The sequence below is a fragment of the Passer domesticus genome, chromosome 4, assembly GCF_036417665.1.
Source record: "Passer domesticus isolate bPasDom1 chromosome 4, bPasDom1.hap1, whole genome shotgun sequence".
NCBI lineage: Eukaryota > Metazoa > Chordata > Aves > Passeriformes > Passeridae > Passer > Passer domesticus.
Genome location: NC_087477.1, coordinates 52,644,798 through 52,664,370, shown reverse-complemented (window position 1 = coordinate 52,664,370; position 19,573 = coordinate 52,644,798). Strand labels below are relative to the sequence as shown.

Genomic DNA, 19,573 nt, shown 5'->3' with positions numbered 1-19,573 from the left:
CCTGGCTGAGAGAGTTAATCCTGTGGTATACTATCAGTTTACAAATATCAACCTGGTAATGCTAACTTGATGTGTACATCAATTTGTGCCACGTATAGTGGCAGAACTCACTGTTCTCAATGTTTGTATCCTCATTAACAAAGAAGATGCAATATTCTGAGAAATTTCCACAATTTAGAGGGCTTGTATCAGGAACTGATAAATTAATTTCACATTTATTCAATTCAAAAGATTAATTATTCTTGCATGACTAGTTCATCCTTCTTGCTCTTGCATTCCTTGGAAAAAATGCTTTCTGCTGTCCCCCAGACCTTCCATGGTACAGTAAGGTTTTTTAGAACTTAACAAACATTTTGTCAGTTACTTTTGACAAAACAGCCCAATATAGAACAAAAAAAAAATCCTATTTGATTTGCTAGCATAGCTTACAGACAAGCTGAAATCCCTGACTCAAAGATTAAGACCAGTAACTGTTAAAAGCCATTCCTGAAAATTTAAGGGCAAATTTCTCCATCAGCAATTCCCAGTAAAAGGTTCTAATTCTAGTGAACAGAAAAGCACTGAAGAAACATGTCTGGAGACAACTTTGTCACTAATCTTAGAATAGGATCCATAAAATTCTCCAAAACTGTATGCAAGGGACAAATTTCAGTGACAGATTTTATGATGTATTAATTATGGATTGCATAAATAAACCAAAATTTGTTTTTCTCCTTGTGACGCCACAAAAATTAAAAACAAAAATAAATTATTTCTCAGTTGGTAAGTAGCTAAATATAAGATTTATATTTGTTGGTGTTGTGTAATGCTGCTGGCCTAATTCCAGACACTAAACTCTTCAACTCAACAGGTGTGAAGTGGTTTCACTAACTTTGTATCTATGCAAAAGCAGGTTAGAAGTGTTCAGGGACCCTGAAAACCTTGAGAATTACCATTCTGAAGGACTGAGAGTCATGACCCCACCCTGACTCTCTTACCTACGCGATTGCAACTACCCACCAAAATGATGCTCTAATGGACAATTATCAGTGTCTGTCAGTCTGCAGAACTACGATCCTCCCATGCTATAAACACGTGTAAACTTTCAGCATCAGCACTGAATGACAGGTTCCACGACTGAATATTAACATGCCCAAATTTCTTCAACATCTCCCACCACTGAACTAGTCAAGCAATTATATTCCTGGGACTTTTCCACCAGCGTTCCCTTGAGAGATTTCTTCCCTGTGCCTGCCTTGGCAGCCAGAGAAGTCCTGGTCCGGCAAGCGCTCTGCAGAGTCTGTCATTATATCACAGATTTTTTAATTTGAACGTTAAATTAAAAGGCTGCGTTTGAACTTGTTCTTTCACCAACAAATCCCGCCAGATCTTTAGCTTTAATGCAGCACGCTCTGAGGCCAAGCGGGCCGCACGCAGAGGCCGCGGCACCGCTGAGGGCGGCCGGGCCTCCCGCGCCCTCCCTGCCCGGCCTTCCCCGCCACCCTGCGGGCGGGCGCCGGGCCACCGCAGCCCCGCGGGCAGGAACAGCGGCGGAGCAGCGCCTGTGCTGGAATAAAGGCTGTCCCGCCTGGCCCTGGGCGGAGCGGTGGGGCCGGAGCCCGCCGAGGTTGGTGTTTGGGCCGGTTCGCCTCTTCCCCAGGCACGCCCTCGGCGGAGCGCCGGCTGCTCCCGCAGGGACCCTTCCCGGCACTAATGCTCCTGCCCATGGTCCTGTGCCGTGCCAGGAGCGCAGCAGGGCGCAGACAATGCACAGCAGGGGAAAGGAGCAGTCAGTCATTCCTCAGGCAGAACAGCTTGGAAGGATAAAAAAGACAAAAAAGTGTGTGCATTTCTACCTATACATATGCACTGTGTGCAACACAGCCCTTCTAGCATTGCACCGTTTGTCGTTCGGAGTTCATTTTGAGCGCCGTTGTCTAAAATCTTCAGAGGTTAAAATTAAGTTATGTCTGCCAGCAGAGGGAGCCAATTTTATTTCATAAACATAGGAGGAAATATTTTTGAACAGGAACATTCCTGGTCTTTTTACATTTATCAAGTCAGAAAATAATAAAATATAATAATTTTTCCATGCCATTTGTATAGCATGATCTTGAAGGGCTCTGTGACCCATACATAGCTTATCATTTGAATTTCAGATGAGAGCAGGAATAAATTTTGAAAGCCAAGTCTTGTGGCATCACATACATTTCTTTCCCTTTTTAAAATAATTAATTTCTTCATTTATTCAATTATTTTAGACAGTATCTCAGGTGCTTCATCTATGAGGCCAACCACCCAGTGCAGTAATAAGTGTATAAGCGTTTTTTGAGATAGTTACATTTTCCTTGCTCACATCATCTTCCTCAGATGAATCAATGTCAGTCAAGTCAAGGGTAAAGAACATAACAAAAGGAAAATAGTGGTTAGCAGAGCACAGTACTAAATGACTGATGACAGAGCTCCAAACTGAAGAGCTGGAAAGTGACAGATTAAGGCGTGTTACTGTATTAGTTATCTGGAGTCACTGACTAGATATTTATGCATCATAAACCAATTTAAAAGTGAAATTAAAGTTTAGTCTAAAGGGAATGGCATAAATTTAGCATCTCAAAATAAAAACCTGTATGAAACCCTCTGTGGAATGGAATATTATCCATTTAGATTTGAAGAAATAATGACACTAATCAACTAATGAAGTGCATTCTTATATATTCCTCATACAAGCTCCAGCCTTTATTTCTTATGCCCTTTAAGCCCCTCAGAGATATTTATTCCCAACTGTTTCATCCTTTTTCTCCTTTTTTTTTTTCCCCATTTTTTATTCCCAGTGGAAAATATCCCACCTCCTTTTCTCTGTTTTCATTTTCTGTACTGAATGCTTAGCTTTGACTCTGAATTTGTCTCATCTGCAGGCAGCTTAATTATTTCTTCAAATCTTTTTCTTACCCAAGACCAAAAATGTCCTCTGGCTGCCATTTTTCACTACATATGGCAAAAATATACAGGATAAATAAAACCAGTGCAAGCAAATTTGCAAGTTTTCTTAGATTTATGAACTTACACAAGAAAAGCAACAGTGGGGATTTTGTATAGCACCCAGGATAATGTGGTCCCATTCTTCTGACAACATGAAAGAATTACTGTGCTTTCAACTGGAACTGTTTGGTCACGATTGCGTTCTTGTTTAAGAGCTCCAAATAAAAAATGAAGGTCAAATCCTGAGTGTTAGAACTTGTGTGGGATACTGCCAGATGTCTCAAAAAAACACCCAAAACTAATAGATGAACAATATCTACAGAGCCAAGGCCTTTTCTGCTTTTGGTACTGCCACACTGGAGGGCAGACCGGGGGTGTATGGGAGACTGGGAGCAGACACAGCCAGGACAGGTGACCCCAGCTGACCCAAGGGATGTTCCAGACCCTGTGACACCATGCCCAGCAGGTAAAGGGGGCACGTTTGGAGCGATGGCTTTGTCCTCCCAAGTCACTGTTAGGTGTGATGGGGCTCTGCTCTCCTGGGGATGCTGAACACCTGCCTGCCCATGGGAAGCAGGGAATTCATTCCTTATCTCGCTTTCCCTATTAAACTGTATTTATCTCAACATGTGAATTCTCTGGCTTTTACCCCGATTCTCTCCCCAGTCCTGCTGGTGGAGGACTGAGTGAGCAGCTGTGTGGGGCTTGGCTGCTGACTGGGGTGAAACCACCACGATTTCCAACAGAAAGCTCTAAGAGATGGATATCACACATCAGACCTATGTGGCATGTGGATGCAGAATAGAAAAGCTGCAGCAGCGCAGCACTGGAAACACATCGAATAAAATCGATTTTATACATTTTATTATGAAAATCAATGTGCTGGAACACCATGTACAACGGAAGGGTGAGCCATAATTCACTTGTGCTTAGCACGTGGAACAGACAGCATGACTAAGTTTTAAAATACTCACAATTTTTCAGTTATTTTGGGGGAGGGGTTTTGCAGTATGTGTTGGTTCACACTGTGCTTTTCTTACTCTACACCAAAAATGTCCTCTGGCTGCCATTTTTCACTACATATGGTGAAAATATACAGGATAAATAAAACCAGTGCACCATAAAAGCCCACCATTACTTCATCAGGCAACCTCAGTGCTGTTCTTCGACTCTTGGAGATCTTGACATCGGATAAGGAACTAAAGGGCAGGCAACAAGAAAGAAACAACCCGAAATAACAGAAAACTGACCCTTGGAAACCAGTTTAAGGGTTCGCTGTTTTAAGCTACTTAGCATTATTTGCGAGGACAGAAATAATTTATCTTAAATAAGCAGACCTGGAGTTAAATTCTACATCTTAACGCACAAAGCATTTATTTATCGAGGGGTTCACGGGGACGACTTTTGGACCTCAGCACGCGATGTGCCCGAGGAGCGCGGAGCGGAAGCCTGGCCTGGAAGGAGCAGTAACAGCCGGGCCAGCGGGGCTCCGCAGCGTGTCCCAATGGATCTGTGAAATGACGAGGAAATAACACCAGCGTTCGGCAGCAGGGCGCTCACCCCACACAGCCGGCGCTGAGCGCAGCCATGGCCGCCCAGGCAGAGAACGCTCAGCCCCACGCACCGCCGGCAGCGTGCCGGCCGCCGGCAGGCACGGCAGCACCGCAGGGAAGGAAAGGGAAGGCGGGTGATGCCGGGGGGGAAGGCGGGTGATGCCGGGGGGAAGGCGGGTGATGCCGGGGGAAACCCACGGCAGCGGGTCCCCTCCGCCCTGGCCGAACGAGAAGCGCTCGGGCCCCGCCGGCACCGCGGCCGCTGCCCCGCCCGGCGCGGCCCAGCGCGCCTGCGCCGCCAGGACGCGGCGGGCCCGGCCCCGCGGCGGCGCTGACGGACGTGGCGAGCCCGCCCCTGCACGGCCCGGCCCCCTGTCCCCATCCCCGGGGAATGGACGGAGGGGTGCAAGGCTAGGTAGGTGGATAGGTAGGTGGGTGGGTGGATGGGTGTCCTTCCTCAGCGGGGAGGGGAGCGGCCCCGGCCGGGCCGGGCTGGTGTCCCCGCTGCAGGCTGGGTGCTCGGCCGTGGCGTTTGGGCCTCCGGCCCCAGGGGTACCTCGGGGAGAGGTGCGGAGGCCCTGGTCCCCGTTCTGCAGGACACAGGCTGTGTCACACGGGGCGCAGCGGCGCCTCCCGCACTGACGCCTTGCTATAGCCCTTGCCATTCCCCATCGCCCGTGGGGGACTCCGCTTGCCTGGCTTTAGTCACGGATTCTTTGGAAGAGGTCATAATGATGCGAGGCTCTTCTCGGTTGTGCCGAGCAATAGGACAAGAGGCCTCGGGCAGAACCTGATGCCCAGGAAGTTTCACCTGAATACGAGAAAGAGCTTCTTTGCTGTGCAGTGCCAGGACTGGAACAGATTGTCCAGAGAGACTGTGGAGTCTCCCTCAGTGGAGATACTCGGGAGCTGTCTGGACACAATCCTGTGCCGTGTGTTCTGGGATGACCCTGCTTGAGCAAGGACATTGGACCACATCACCCTAACACCAAGGTTGTGGGTTTGATCCCCTTTACGGGCCATTCACTTAAGTGTTGTACTCAGTGTCCTTGTGGTTCCCTTCCAACACAGAAGATTCTGCGATTCTGTGACCCACTGTGGTCCTTTCCAGCTTCACCCATGCTGTGATTCTCTGATGTCCATGATGATCTGCTTTTGCAGAGCTCTTCTTTTTATTGATTAACATTATTCTTGCATAGTAATAATTCAAATAAGAAACATTTACATCAACCCAGGCAAACATTTTTTTCACATTCTGGCTGGCACTTTTGTGGGTCCTACACTCCGAGACCCTATTAATGCAGATTACTGTGTTATCTAAAATACTTCAGGAACCAAACTGTTTCTTGGCACTCATGTTTCACTGAAACACGAAAGTCCTTCACCAGCAGATAAAGCAGTAGATTATTATGTTTTAACAGTCATGCATATTTTGCGTATTTCTCTTTAGCATGCTTTTAATAGAAAGAAAATTAGTCCTGTGTTGTGGGGTTTTTATTTCATGAGTAGCAATGGCATTGCATGTGGAGGTGTCTCATACTTTGTAAGCAAATAGTTGTGCAGTGAGTCTTTCCAAAGGATCCAAGTATAATTATTTTTACAGGTGCTTGGTAGTTTTTTTGAGCAGATTAAGCATTCTTTCTGTGGACTGTTTCAGTGAGCACTACCCACACTGATCTGTCACCTTTTGTTCCTCTCTGTACTGCCACAGCTGTTTTTGTCTGGTACATTGAACTTGATTGGGGATTGATCTGTCTGAAAAGGTACTATCTCAATAGAAGGGTGTCTTTCCATCTGCATGAGCTCTCTGGTGAAGTTCATGTTAAAATGTGAATAGTTAGGGGGACGCAGAGCAGGGATTTTGGAAGGGGGAAGAAACAGCTGGCTGGTCTCAGTGGTGGCACAAGCAGCTCTCCTGTCAAATGTGAAACTCAGCCTTAGTTCTCGAGGTTGTGTATGACACACACATACCCCCCACCCCTTTGCTTTTTCTCATTTCCCTGAAACTTAGTGGTTTCCTAACTAATGAATGCATACTTACAGATGTGCCTAATTACCTTTCTGTTCTGCTCAGTTCTGTCTTTGCTTTACTTGAGCTGGAAGAATACATATTTTACATATATATATATATGTGAATGTATATTATGGGAAACGTGACATTTGGATTGAAACAATGATATTTTACCTAAAGTATTTCTATGTGGTGGAAGTGTAGAATTATGGCTTTTTTTGTCGAGATAGGAAATGTGTTCCAAGGTGTAATTGAGGTGCTGGTGCAGCACCTGTGCACTGCTGCAGCACTCACTCCCCTGTTTATTCACAGGCCTTGTGTAACCTGAGCAGCTGCAGTAATTGCTGGTGTGCTTGCACACTGTGGCACAACAGCAGTCACTTGTGGCTTGAGAGAAGGCATGTTGAAATGGCTGTTCATTTTTGTTGCTTCTTTTTTCTCCTTAGGTAATTCTAGAAGCTATGGATATACTCTTCAGAATAAGAGGAGGCTTGGATCTTGCATTTCAGCTTGCAACTACTGATGGTGTGTCTATAAGACTAATAGATTTCTTAGCACTAACTTTTAATACTTAATATTAACTTTTATTAAGAAACTATTTCTAATATTTTTTTTGCATTTTACCAGGTGTTAAGTGCTTTTTCACAAACCTGTAAAGATTATTCTTTATCTCTATAAATTTTCTAACACTCTTTTTCCATCCTATGTTTTTTGTTTTAATTTGAAATAAACTTTACATTGACATTTTTAGCTAATTTCATTTGCATATACTTCTTACTTGTGGATATGTTACTGGGATCACTTTTCACCTTGAAGCTGAAGTTAATTCTGAAATTCTAAGCAAACAGAATAACTTTAAGGCAATGAATTTTATTATAATTGGACTGTATTAATAATACCATTTTGAGACTGTGGTCCAATCTTTCCAGAGGAATAGAGAATGGGAACAAGTACTCTACTGAATTTAGGCATTACTGGATTGGCTACTGCAATTCCATGTGGTAGCAAGGGACTGGTCCATAAAGCACTGAGGGGCTCCTGTAGTCCCCTATTGTTACAGTAAAGTGACATTCTCCTCAGAAGGCCTGCTCAGGGCTCTCAGGGGCCATTGAGCTGTCACAGGGCAGGATGAGGCTGTTTTTAGCTCAACTCTCAGTCATTCTGCATTTTAAAAGGATGTGTCTCTAGCAGAAACACTGAATTCCATCTAGTGAACCTTGATAAAGAACTTGGGCTTATTTGAGTTCATTATGTGGAGCAGAAGTGTTGAATAGATTGACCTGATCCAAAGCAGCATTTTGTGAGTTGCAGCCTCGGAGAAGGGTTATTTATTTGACTTTGTCTGTGGTGTAGTGAATTGTAACCACAGTGAAGCAGAGTGGTGGTTGAATGTCCAAGTGCATGGTACTCACACCTGTTAGTGGGTAAATAAGGCACACTGTTCCTTTTGAAGAGCAGTGAGCTTTTTCTTTTGGAGCAATTTTTCTTTGACTTTTCTAATAATTTCTGTATTTCTAGTAACTTAAATTTGGTCACATTTAGATAACTTTTGTACTAGATTTCTAGTACAAAAGTTATCTAATTGTGACCAAATTTAAGTTACTGCATCAGAGAGATACAGCATAGTCTTTGATGGCTTCTTAGTACTGTATTCAAAGTAATGTTTTTTAACCCTCACAGTAAGGAAAAAAACGTGGCTAATGTGCCATTTACTCTTTCATATCCAACAGTGTCATGTCCATTACTGGTTCAGGTTGTAAGGTGTGGGTAAAACACCTTACAAGCTCTGAAAGACAATTTTATACCAGTAATATAGTTTCAGTTTCAACTATATACCAGTAATAAAGTTTCAAGCAAACCAGACTGTGGCACACAGGTTTATGCTGGCCAAAATTTGGTCCTCAGCTGCAACGTAGGCCTGCTTTTCCAAAGATTAGTCTGGGTTTGGTTAGTATTTCTGAACAATGATATGAGGTCAGAAACACGTGAGTGACTCAGATTGAATATTTTCAGGATTTTTTTCAAAAGCCTAAATATACATAGAAGTTTGTCTGTACATAGAAGTTTGTTTGCAGCCCTAGGCTTGGCTAAGACTTAGATGTGGTAAGTGACAGCAGAGTAGAATATTCTTCTGTAAGTTTGACAGCATCTGAGAGAAACACTACACTTTTGTTCAGGGAAGTGAGTGTGAATGTTTGAGACAGATCTGCTAAGTGAAATCTTACCTCAGTTTTGTTTACCCAGTCATTTTTCTGATCATAACAGCACTTTCATTTTTATTCCAAGTCAAAAAAAAATTGTTGTAAATGTGTGCCCTGCAGCTATTAAAAAATGGTGAGGGAATTTTCTAGGCTAATTATATCCTTACTGTGTTTCAGAGGCATCAACAAAAAAGGCATTAGGATATGTTTTCAGTGATCTTGAAAACAAACTGTCTTCAGAGGTTCTTGTATTCAGAATTTGCAACAGTTCAGTCTATGTGTGGCCTAACAATGGTATGACCACAGTTCCAGAGCTGACTGACGAGTCTGCATGTAAGGAGATCAGACGATTTATACAGTAAGTATATTTTAAAAATGGGGGGGATAGTTAACAGATCAATTTCATCTTATAGAAATTTCTCTTTCTGTTGATAATTCAGATTTGATCAAGATGATGAGACCAAACGAAAGCTTGGCAAAAAAAAGGATAAAAAGTTACAGGATACGGTATGTTTCTAATATATAAGAAAAATTATTATTTAAACATTTTTAGACTTGCCCTCTCTAGGCTTTTCTGTACACAAATAGGCATTGACATGACTTTAAAGAATGCTTTTAAAATCATTGAGACTCAACATGAATGCAGAGATCCACCTATGGTAGATCAGCACATGGAAGTTTGTCTTCAACATTACTGGCTTTTTTCTAACCCAAGTATTTCATTACTGAGTTTGATACCAAATACCTGCAATCTTACTTTTGCCTTCTTGGTTCATGTACTTATTGGTTCTTACTTTTACCTTCTTGTAGTTGGAGATGTAACATTGGTGTTTTTATTCTCTGCAGCAGCAGATAATCAATGTAGACCTGATGTTGGAAATGACATCTTCATTAGCTGCTTTGGCTCCAGTCATTGAAAGGGAAAAGAAGGAACACCACTACATAAATATGACATTACCAGTTGATGTTGTTGTATCTGTTTCTCCAGAAGAGCCATGGGGAAAGTAAGTGTTATCCTGAACTTGAAATTTTTCAGCTTCATTTCTGCTTTTTCTTGAAATAATGAAGTAAAACTATATCATTCATCAGTTTAATGAAAAGTACATAGTATTTTTGTGATGTAATTTTAACTGTGTAAGTAATAAAAGCTCATGTAAACAGCTGTTAATTTCAGTAATCTTGAGACATGATCCTTTTGCTGTCTATAAAAAATTCAGTTTATCAATGTCTGAAAGATTTGATAACTCCTAACCATTGCTTAGCAAAGAGAGTCAGGAAAATGTTCTAGAAATTTTTGTATGTGAGGTGTATAAAAGTGAGAGTTGGGGTGTATTTGATGAGTCTTTGTAATTTCAGTCCTACGTCTGGGGTTACAGATGGAAGACATTTGAGTCTGCCTGTGTATTTTTTCCTTGCATTTTTCCATAGGATTTGACTCTGAATGACACTAAATGGAGTGGATAAAATGCAAAAAAGAAAACATCTAGTCAAATATTTAATTTTTATTTTGGCAAATGCTCATACTGATTGTGTTTCTGATAGGAGAGCAGGGTAGCCACATTTGGGAGGACTGAATCTCTAGGGACTCATTTCTGTGTGCAGACAAGCTTTGAGAAAGGCACAGTTGGGCTCTGCCTTTTCCTGTGGGAGCAGAAGCATTGAAGTAGTGCAGTCATCTGACCAGGTCAGACATGCATTTAGGTATTGTATAACTCACAGCTGTGAGAAAAAATTATTCACAATCACTGCTCTACTTTTGAAATATTCTCCCTTGTATTTTGCAGGGTACAAAATCTCCTAGTGAAAGCAATTCATGGGCAATTAACTGACATGGAAAAGTGTATCATGAAATATGTGAAAGGAACATCAATTGTGGTACCAGAACAATTTCATTTCATGTTACCAGGAAAAAATCACCTCGTAACAGTCTCATATCCTACGGGTATTTCAGATGATCAGCTGGAAAGTTACAGAAAGGTAAAGCCAACAAACAGTAACAGAACTGGATCTTTTATTTTTAATTACTGTGATTGTAGCAGTGGTATGGCTTTCCATTTAATCAATGTAGAATAAATACTAGCAGATACTGCTGTATTTTAGATTCATTTTTATTATAGCCAAAGCAGTATACTGAATGTGGAAACTTGATTCATTATGTTATTTTATAGAATGTGCCAGGTCTCATTTTTGTGAGGGAACAACAGAAACTTTAGAAGCACATAAAATTTGGTTGATAAATATTTTCTCTAAATTATACTTCCAGTAAGGTATCCTTTGGTTTTCTCCCTTTTTTTGTTCTTCTATGGTAGAACATCAGTTTACTTTTGGTGTGTTACTACATTCAGGTTTTTACATATGTCCTGAAAGGCTTATTGGGTTTTGGGTTGTTTTTTTTTTTTTTTTGGTTTCTTTCTTGGGGTTTTGTGGTGTTGTGGGGTTTTTGTCTGATTGGAGGGGCTGCTTTTTGTAGCTCACAGTTGGCCAAACTTAGCTAATTTTTGGCTTGTTTTTGCCTTTGGATTGGCATCTGAAAAAAAGAATATGGATGAAGTGGAAGAATGTTGAGATGTGCCAGTCCTTTCAGACTGAGACTGATACCAGTCTACGTCACACAATTGTATTGTACTGAGAGCAGGGAAAGAATATTCTGCAGCTTGGAGGTATAGGAACTGGGGACTTTTTCTGTGGGAAGCATTACTGGGTATATAAAACCCAATCTAGCCTTGTGTTTGCAGAGGCCTCAGGCACTGGTGGCACTGCCTGTGTTTCCTGCTCTCTCTGCTGTTCACTCTAACCCACTGATGGGAGGTGTTACTGCAGCTCCTGTAGCTGGGTTCAGTGCTGGGTCATCTGCCTAAAATGTATTACCTGTGTTACACACATTACCCTAGAGGATCTCATCATGCTTCACTCTTAAGCTCTGTGAAATAAGACAATATATCTCTTTAAATGTGGCTGCTGTGTGGCAAATACAGCTGAAGAGATTTTAAAATAGACTGCATCTGCTTGAACCATAAGCCCAATATCTTTACTTTGTGTCAGTATGTGTTATTTGTATGCTCTAATATCAGTTAAGATTATAATTCAGTGTGTAGATAAAACTGTAATCCTTTTCTATGAGGGTGTATTTTGTCATGCTTTCATAACAAACCTGTTACTTGTGCTATTTTCAGTGGGGCCCCAGCAGCAGGTGTTATGTAACAGGACTGCATAAAGTAGTGGGCCCTTTAGATGGGAGGTGAGCCTGCATGAGCTTCCCTGCAAGGTGAGGTCTAGTAGTAAACATACCTGCTGAGTGTTTAATTAGGCCTATTTTAATAATTTGCTCAACTGTGCTGTTAAAATTATAACTTTATTGCTGCTTACAATGTGATCTTTCTTTTAATCCAAAATTTGAATTGTGTTTCTTATTTTTTATTTGAACTTGCATGTAGGAATTGCATGGGTTATACAATCTGCCTTGTGACAGACCATATTTCAAGAGAGCAAATGCTTATCATTTTCCAGATGAACCATATAAAGATGGATATCTCAGAAATCCACATTTACATCTTAGTTCACCTGGCATGGAGTCTGGTATGGTAAGTTTAAATTGAAACATTTTGCAGAAAGTACCTTTCTATTTTAATTGAGATTTTTTTATTGAAAGAAGTAATTTAGATAGTTAGTGATGTGCAGATGAGAAAGTAAAATAATTGGCTTGACCTATTAAGGAAAAGGGCTCCTCTGCACAACGTGGCATTGCTTTAATTTGTTGTATTTGTCCCAAAGAAATTGGATTTTCTTGGGAAAATAATGTCCATGATTTTAGCATGTATCCTAAAAAGTTTCTCAGAACCAGGACAAGAAACTAAAACTATGAACAGAGTTTAGGGGACAAAATGAGGTGCAGTTAATCACGTTTGAATAATGGCCCTTTGAATCTTCTGAAGATCTGCAGTCCCCATCTGTAAACTTTACAGTGCAAGTGCCAGGTGCTATGACTTCTCTGAAAACTGGTGCAAGTGTGATCAGATGCCTGTGTCCTCCCTCCTGTGCAGGTTTATTTAGTACAAGGTGTATACAGTTACCACCACTACATGCAGGACCGCGTGGACGACAGTGGCTGGGGCTGTGCCTATCGCTCCTTGCAGACAATCTGCTCTTGGTTCAAGCACCAAGGCTACGTGGATAGACCTATACCAACACACAAGGAAATTCAACAGGTACAGGACATTTAAGGAGATTGTTTTATGCATATTTGTCTATAAAGGTTTATGTCGATTATTTTTAAATATCAAATTCGTACATTTTAGACAATATTTTTTGTCCCTTAAATTGGACTGGTGGTTCTGAATTGTTTGTATTGGGTGACTTTGTCTGTACAAATAAGATACATGAAAATAATCTTCTAAATGTTTCCTTGCATTAATGTTCTATTAGAAGCTGTGATATGACATTTTCAGTGTTTTTGTCAAATTAAAAGAACAAAGAACCCAATGTGTCATGCTAAAATCAGTTTTAAAACTGGCTGGCATACTCAGTGACAGCTGGATTAGTTCCCAGATGCTACACAGGAATTTACTGACAACTTTTGCAACTTTGCCTTTGACAGTAGTGCACTTTTTCCTGATGTTTGAACTCTCCTTCACTTCTTTTCTGTTTTGAATTTAAATGCATACCTGAATTGTTCGTTTTTGTTAACAGCACTGAATTAAAACTGTGGGCTTGTAGCTAATACCCATAATTGGTTATGCCTGTCAAGGAATACTGCAGTTACCTTCTGTCTTCTAAATATAATTCTTCATGTTACAGTTATTCACTGAACATTTTTAGTGAAGTTTAATTCATTTGATGAAAAAAACATTTATTATATGTAGCAGGGATGTGAACACTAAAGGTAAAACCACATTTCCTGAACATTTCTCTATCCACGCTTGAATGCTATTGAAATCTGTGCACTCCTGTAGCATATTTAGGCATCTAAAAAAGGGTAGTAGCCCTCAGAAGACCTTTGGGCTTTGTGTCCTGAGCAGAAAAGGTCCCTCTCAAGTGCTGAATGTAAGAAATAAGGCTCAGAATGAAGAACAGTTTAAAACAAAAACATAAACTTTGACAGGGATCAGTAGCCTCTTCCTCAGAGCACTATTTTATAGATCCTTTCCTGAGTGCTTTGAATAGAAATCCAAGCCTTTCAGTCTGTGAAGTGGCTTCTGCAGTGTACAAATGATGCACTCCATTATTAAAGAGCTCAGTGGTCCCCCTTCCAGCCTGAAGTCTGCCTGTGGACCTGGGATTGTGGTTTCTGTTCATGGACACAGTTCTGCATTACTGCTCAAAGGGACATTTCCAAAAAAACCACAGTGAATGAATTCAACATTCATTGGTCTGATTTTAAACAGCTAGGTTCAAAACCCATGCCCATTTATATAAAGTAATTTTGTTGACACAAAATGGTGGAATTCCCTACTATATGTTGTTGATATTTGGGTTTCTTCCTCATGATGATGTTGCAAAGGCACTGGTTGATGCTGGAGACAAGCCCGCAGGATTTGTGGGGTCACGGCAGTGGATTGGTTCGATTGAGGTGCAGCTTGTTTTGAATCAGCTTTTTGGAATAACGTCCAAAATATTATTTGTCAGGTAAGAGTCACTGCTTGTTTAATAGCTTGGTAATTGCTAGAAAGACTGAATGCCTTAAAATGTAAATCATGATCACAGTACATGGGAGAAGAGTCATAATTATAATTAACCTTCTATTCCTACCTTTAATTGTGCTTACCAATGAAGGTAGTGTTAAATTTCTTGGGAGCTTGGGGTTAGAGTTTCTATTTGCTATAAATTGCTTAATAATATGCAAATTGTCCAGTTCTATAAAGCTATGGTCAAATGCTTCCACAAGAAATGTGGTTCCCATTGGGTTCACTTAATCTATAAATTGCTTCATGGTATGCAAACTGATATGGAATTCAGCCTATTCCTTTGCACCACAATTTTTGATTCAGGCACACAGTCTGATGTCCAGAGAGAACTGAATGTGCACTGACAAATAGATTATTACTGCAGCCACAAAACTAACTTGTGAGTTTAGGATTGAGGCAAATTGTTGAGAAGTCTGGAAAATAATGTTCCCCTTTTTGCATTTGTGTGACAAATAAAGCAAGGAGTTTGTTTCCATTCTGACAGTCTGATGCTGTCATACACAATGAAGGATCCTACAAAGATATTTGGGACAAAAAGAATAGTCTTTTGCATTTATCAGAAGAAAAACTACCATGCTTTTTATCATTTAGGAAGCACTAAGCAGACTAATAAAACCCTGAACATTTAATAAGTGCAGTCATGAAATTAAGAACATACACTAACAATATGTATTGAAAAAAAAAACCAAAATAATTTTCCTGTGTTGTATTTATTTAGAGTAAATTCACACTGTAGATATTCTAAAAGAGCATGGTAATGAGGATCCTTAATGGTAGGAAAATAGTTCAGGTCTTCAATATTTTAATATTTTTTTCCTCCAGAGCTTGTACTTGCAGCTGATCCACCTATTATTTATAGCAGCTGTGACAGGCCCTGCCAGTAGGAAGATTTTTATTCCTGCATATGAGAATATAGAATGCATTCCTTTCTGAAGTGGGTAGAATTGCTCATAGTGCTGCTACAAGGGGGCACTAGTTTTTCTCAGTGTTATAAAAAACCAACATCACTATCCTGCCAGGAAGAAGAAATAATCATGCAGCTTTTTCAGCTGGTCACTGGCAGTGGAGAGCACTTTTGTCTTGGGCTTATTTCCAGCTAGCATCTCGAACTCTTTATGGAAATAAGACTTCACAGCTGCACCAGCAGCATGGTACTGGATCCATTATAATAAATGCACCATTCCCCAGTTTTGTATTCTGTCTGCATTTAATCCATTCCTACTTGGGAAGTAGGGACACAGACTCTCACTGGGTTTTAAAAAGATTAGCCACTATATAAAGAACTATAAAGACAATATATTAAATAAATATTAAAAATGTCTGTATTAATTTCCATGCTTAGCAAATAGACCTTGTGTTAGAAAATGTTTTTCAGATTTTCTGAGGAAATTTACAGAGGAATAATCCAAGTGACTTTCTAATCAGTTATCTATGCAGTGAATGAGTGTAATGGACAATTACTGAAGTAAACCTAGTGAGAATGACAAATCTCTTATTGTTTTTCCTACCTAGCCAGGGTTCTGAACTAGCATTGCAGGGAAGAGAACTTGCTAATCATTTCAAGACTGAGGGAACTCCAATTATGATTGGTAAGTACTTGAGTGTTGAATGCTAATGAAAGTGCATGGCCTCCCTGTGCTGAATTTCATTTCAATTAGAACCCATTTAATTTACTGTACAAAAGTTAATCAAAACTGTAGATGAATTAAAAATTACAGTTTTCCCAAGGTAGCCTCAAAAATAATGGAGTTTAGTCTGGTTGGTATCTGTTTATTTAGTATTTCTTTCAAGCTCAGTATTGAACATGGTAAAAAATGTCTGTCTAAATGATGTTTTTATAAATTTTTATTAAGTCAGAACTTGAGCTGACTTCCATTCTCTACAGGAGCAGAAGTTCATAGAGTTCTCCAAAACTTCCCCTCAGAGAAGAGTACTGTTAATCTGGCTTGGAAGAGAAGGGTATTACCCAAATTTGTTTTAAGACCAGTTTTAATAATCTTAAATATTGGTATGGTAAGAAGTGTCATTTGTAAAAATGACAACATTAATTGTTTTTTCCATGCTGTGTTTTAGGAAATTAGTAGTATAGATATTATTATTTTCAACTTTAATAACATTAATTAAAGCAATTTTTCAGTCTGTATTTGTCATTCTATAATGCAGTGTGACTTCCTCATAACAGAGGTGCCAGAAGTCCAGACTTTGGTATGGTGGTGGTTTAGATTAGATATTAGGAAGAAATGTTCCATGTGAGGGTGGTGAGACACCAGAACAGCTGTGCAGAGAAGCTGTGGATGCCCCAAGACCAGGGGCATGGCCCAAGGCTCAAGGCCAGAATTTATGGAGCTTTGAGCACCTGGTCTAGTGGGAGGTGACCTGCCCGTGGCAGGGGGGTTGGAACTAGGTGATACTTAAAGTCCTTTACAACCCAAACCATGCTATGGTTCTGTTAAATATTCTTGGCCTTTTGGCAGCCTTTTTATCTGAATGTCAAGAATGTAGAATCCTATATTGAAAAATCTTTTTGTACCCTTCCCTGTAATGCTCTCTTGCAGGTTGGTTTAATTTTTGTTGTCATTGGAGGGCTGGAGTTGGGCTTTTTGAAGGTGGGGTTTGGGTATTGTTTTTGCTTGTATTCTTCCAGGGATTTTGCAATCCCTGTGCACTGTGTGGAGTTATTACGGGGAAGTAAAGTATTGCATGTTATCTGAAAGAAACATGCCAGAGTTGACCTGTGCTCATCTCATCAAAATATCCCCTTTTCCTTTTTTCAGGCTGAGGAAAGGGAAATCAGAATTTACTATTTTCTGCCCCTAATATTCATTGATGTAACATAGTAGAAAACAACAGATAAACTTCATCCAGGAATTCCAATTTCTCTTCTAATTTTAGTCTTTTTACAACCATGAAATTTTGCAGATTCCTTTCCTACAGTTGGGTTTCTTTAAAAAAAAGTGCAAAAGAGATGTTTGAAATATTCTTGACTTCATCTGGTGGAAGTGCTGAGAATTTAACCTGCCTTGCTGACTTAGAAGAAATTTGGAAAATACATTTGTTACTACAACTAACCTTTCTTAGCTGTAGTAAAGATACATTGTTTAATAATGTCAAGAATCTTATGAAAGAAACACTTTCAGAATCATCTTGATACAAGCTAATCTGTTAATAGAAGGTGTTGATGTACTTTTATTTAGCCCTTGCACATTAAATCAATCCAAATGAAAAAAAAATACAGCAATCTGTGTTTTTCCTATTTTAGGTGGAGGTGTTTTGGCTCACACGATATTAGGAGTGGCTTGGAATGAGACTACAGGGCACATTAAATACTTGATTCTAGACCCACATTACACTGGAGGAGAAGATCTGCATGTTATTTTGGAAAAGGTGAGGCTTAATGCACATATATACTCACACGTTTATGTATATACATGTATTTTGGCATTAAACAAATCATGTCCAGCCAAATACAATGTGGCATTCTATGGCTTCTCCATTCCATATGGAAGAAGCACTGAGCCCAGTTAAGCTGCAAACTACAATATGCTAAGTATTGTCACTTTCTGAAACTTAGTATCTTTGGAGATGTATCAGATCAGAAACTACATCAACATATTGTACTACAAAGCCATGTTCTTTATTTTGTATGAATTTACCCATCTCCCCTTTTACCCAGGAGTATATACAATAAATGTGGTTTATATTTTGAATAAAACAGAAAGTTCTGTTCAGGTAAGTACTGAATTGTTTTGAAAATGTGGAAAAACTATAAAGTGCTCAGGAGTATGTAATGTCATTTGCACATTTAAAGTCACTAAAAGGGATGACACAGCACATTACAAACCAGTAAATATAGTGTCAGAAATGTAAACTCTTAAAGAAGCTGAATCATCCTGTAAATGCAAGGTAATCAATGTCTTTTCTGTTTTTCATATTAAGTTGCAAATAGTAACTTTTATTTCTTACCTTTGATACCCTTGTGTAGGCCCAACAAAAAACCCCAAACAAACAAAAACCCACAAAAAAACCCAACAAACAAACAAAAAAAAAGGAGCTGTTTAAGAAACATTTTAGTGCCCTGTAATGATCAAAGCTTGAAATGAACACAGAAAGAAACAATTTCCAAAGAATGAGTAGGACCAAAGGCTGTTACAGTTACTAGCTGTTAGAATGGTTCAGTGGTCCAGGAGGATAAAATAAATGCAGAACCCACTTTCCTCATCAAAAGTCTCTAGGGAGGACCTAAGGGGAACTTAGAGAGAATGATGGCATTTAAGAGTAACATTAGCCTCTCAAGGACCAGCAGAAGGTAGTGGGGAGGTGGGGATGGGGAGGAGAAGATACTTTCTAAGAATTAAACTGGGGAGGGAGGGAGGGGGAGAGAGTCTTTTTGTAATGTGTTTCCAGGCATGTAGAGAACTTTCTGAAAATTGTCATTGCATTCTATAGACATCTGAAAATAATTCCTACAGATTAGATTAGTATGATTAGTAAAATAAGAATAGACTCAATAGTGAAAAACAGGAAAAACTGAATTTCTGTCAGGAAAAACAGAATTTGAAGTAGATTTAAAAGCTATCTTGCTTTTCCTTGGACAGGGCTGGTGTGGATGGAAGGGCCCAGAGTTTTGGAACAAGGACGCCTATTATAATCTGTGCCTACCTCAACGACCAAAGGCTATTTAACTTCACTCTCATGCTGAATGCGCTGAGACAACAGTAGCTGATCTAGATAAAACTGTCCTGTTATTTATCAAAATAATGCTTTAAGTCAGTCAAAACCCAGGTGAAATAGATATGTTGGTTGAATGACTTAAATGAAGAAAATATTTTTTTTAAATGAAACCTCTAGAAATAAGTTACCTGCTTTGAACTGTATTCCTTACAAATGCATTTATTAGGCAACAAATACTCTGTACTTTTCCATAGCACAACTTTAGGTTTATATAGTATTTCCTCTTCTGCTAGACTCTCTATAGATTAAATGCCAAATCCATTTGTTTTGTGGAATTCTTTCATGACAAAAGGATAAACTGTCCTCTGCCTTTCAAGTTCCACTTAGCCAACTGTCTTGTCCATTATGAATCTGTTCAAAGGCCTTGTTTGTTGCTGGTGTTCTTGATGACACATTTTAGGAGTGGGAAAAGAAGTGGAAAAGTGGCCATATTTACTA

At 39.8% G+C, this 19,573-nt stretch overlaps 1 protein-coding gene and 1 long non-coding RNA gene across 7 annotated transcripts in view; one reads left to right on the top strand and one right to left on the bottom strand.

Moving 5' to 3' along the window:
* LOC135299227 (uncharacterized) overlaps positions 1-1,418 on the bottom strand; it is a 95,718-nt gene extending 94,300 nt beyond the window's left edge. For all 4 annotated transcript variants that reach the window (XR_010361254.1, XR_010361253.1, XR_010361257.1 and 1 more), the window contains exon 1: positions 53-1,418. This is a non-coding gene — a long non-coding RNA (uncharacterized LOC135299227). The remainder of the gene's footprint in view (positions 1-52) is intronic.
* A 3,372-nt stretch (positions 1,419-4,790) lies between these two features.
* On the top strand, positions 4,791-19,461 carry UFSP2 (UFM1 specific peptidase 2). 3 transcript variants are annotated; one of them, XM_064417904.1, is made up of 12 exons: positions 4,791-4,926; positions 6,969-7,047; positions 8,901-9,081; positions 9,164-9,230; positions 9,573-9,727; positions 10,508-10,700; positions 12,158-12,304; positions 12,764-12,928; positions 14,221-14,345; positions 15,917-15,993; positions 17,664-17,788; positions 19,000-19,461. In XM_064417904.1, the coding sequence occupies exons 2-12, from the start codon at positions 6,984-6,986 to the stop codon at positions 19,084-19,086; spliced, it is 1,386 nt and encodes a 461-aa protein (XP_064273974.1). In that variant the 5' UTR covers positions 4,791-4,926; positions 6,969-6,983; the 3' UTR covers positions 19,087-19,461. The 3 variants fall into 3 exon arrangements, with proteins under 3 accessions (XP_064273974.1, XP_064273972.1, XP_064273973.1); XM_064417902.1 differs by having other exon boundaries at positions 9,570-9,727; XM_064417903.1 differs by lacking the exon at positions 4,791-4,926 and adding an exon at positions 5,105-5,504 and having other exon boundaries at positions 9,570-9,727.
* The last annotated feature ends 112 nt before the right edge of the window (positions 19,462-19,573 follow it).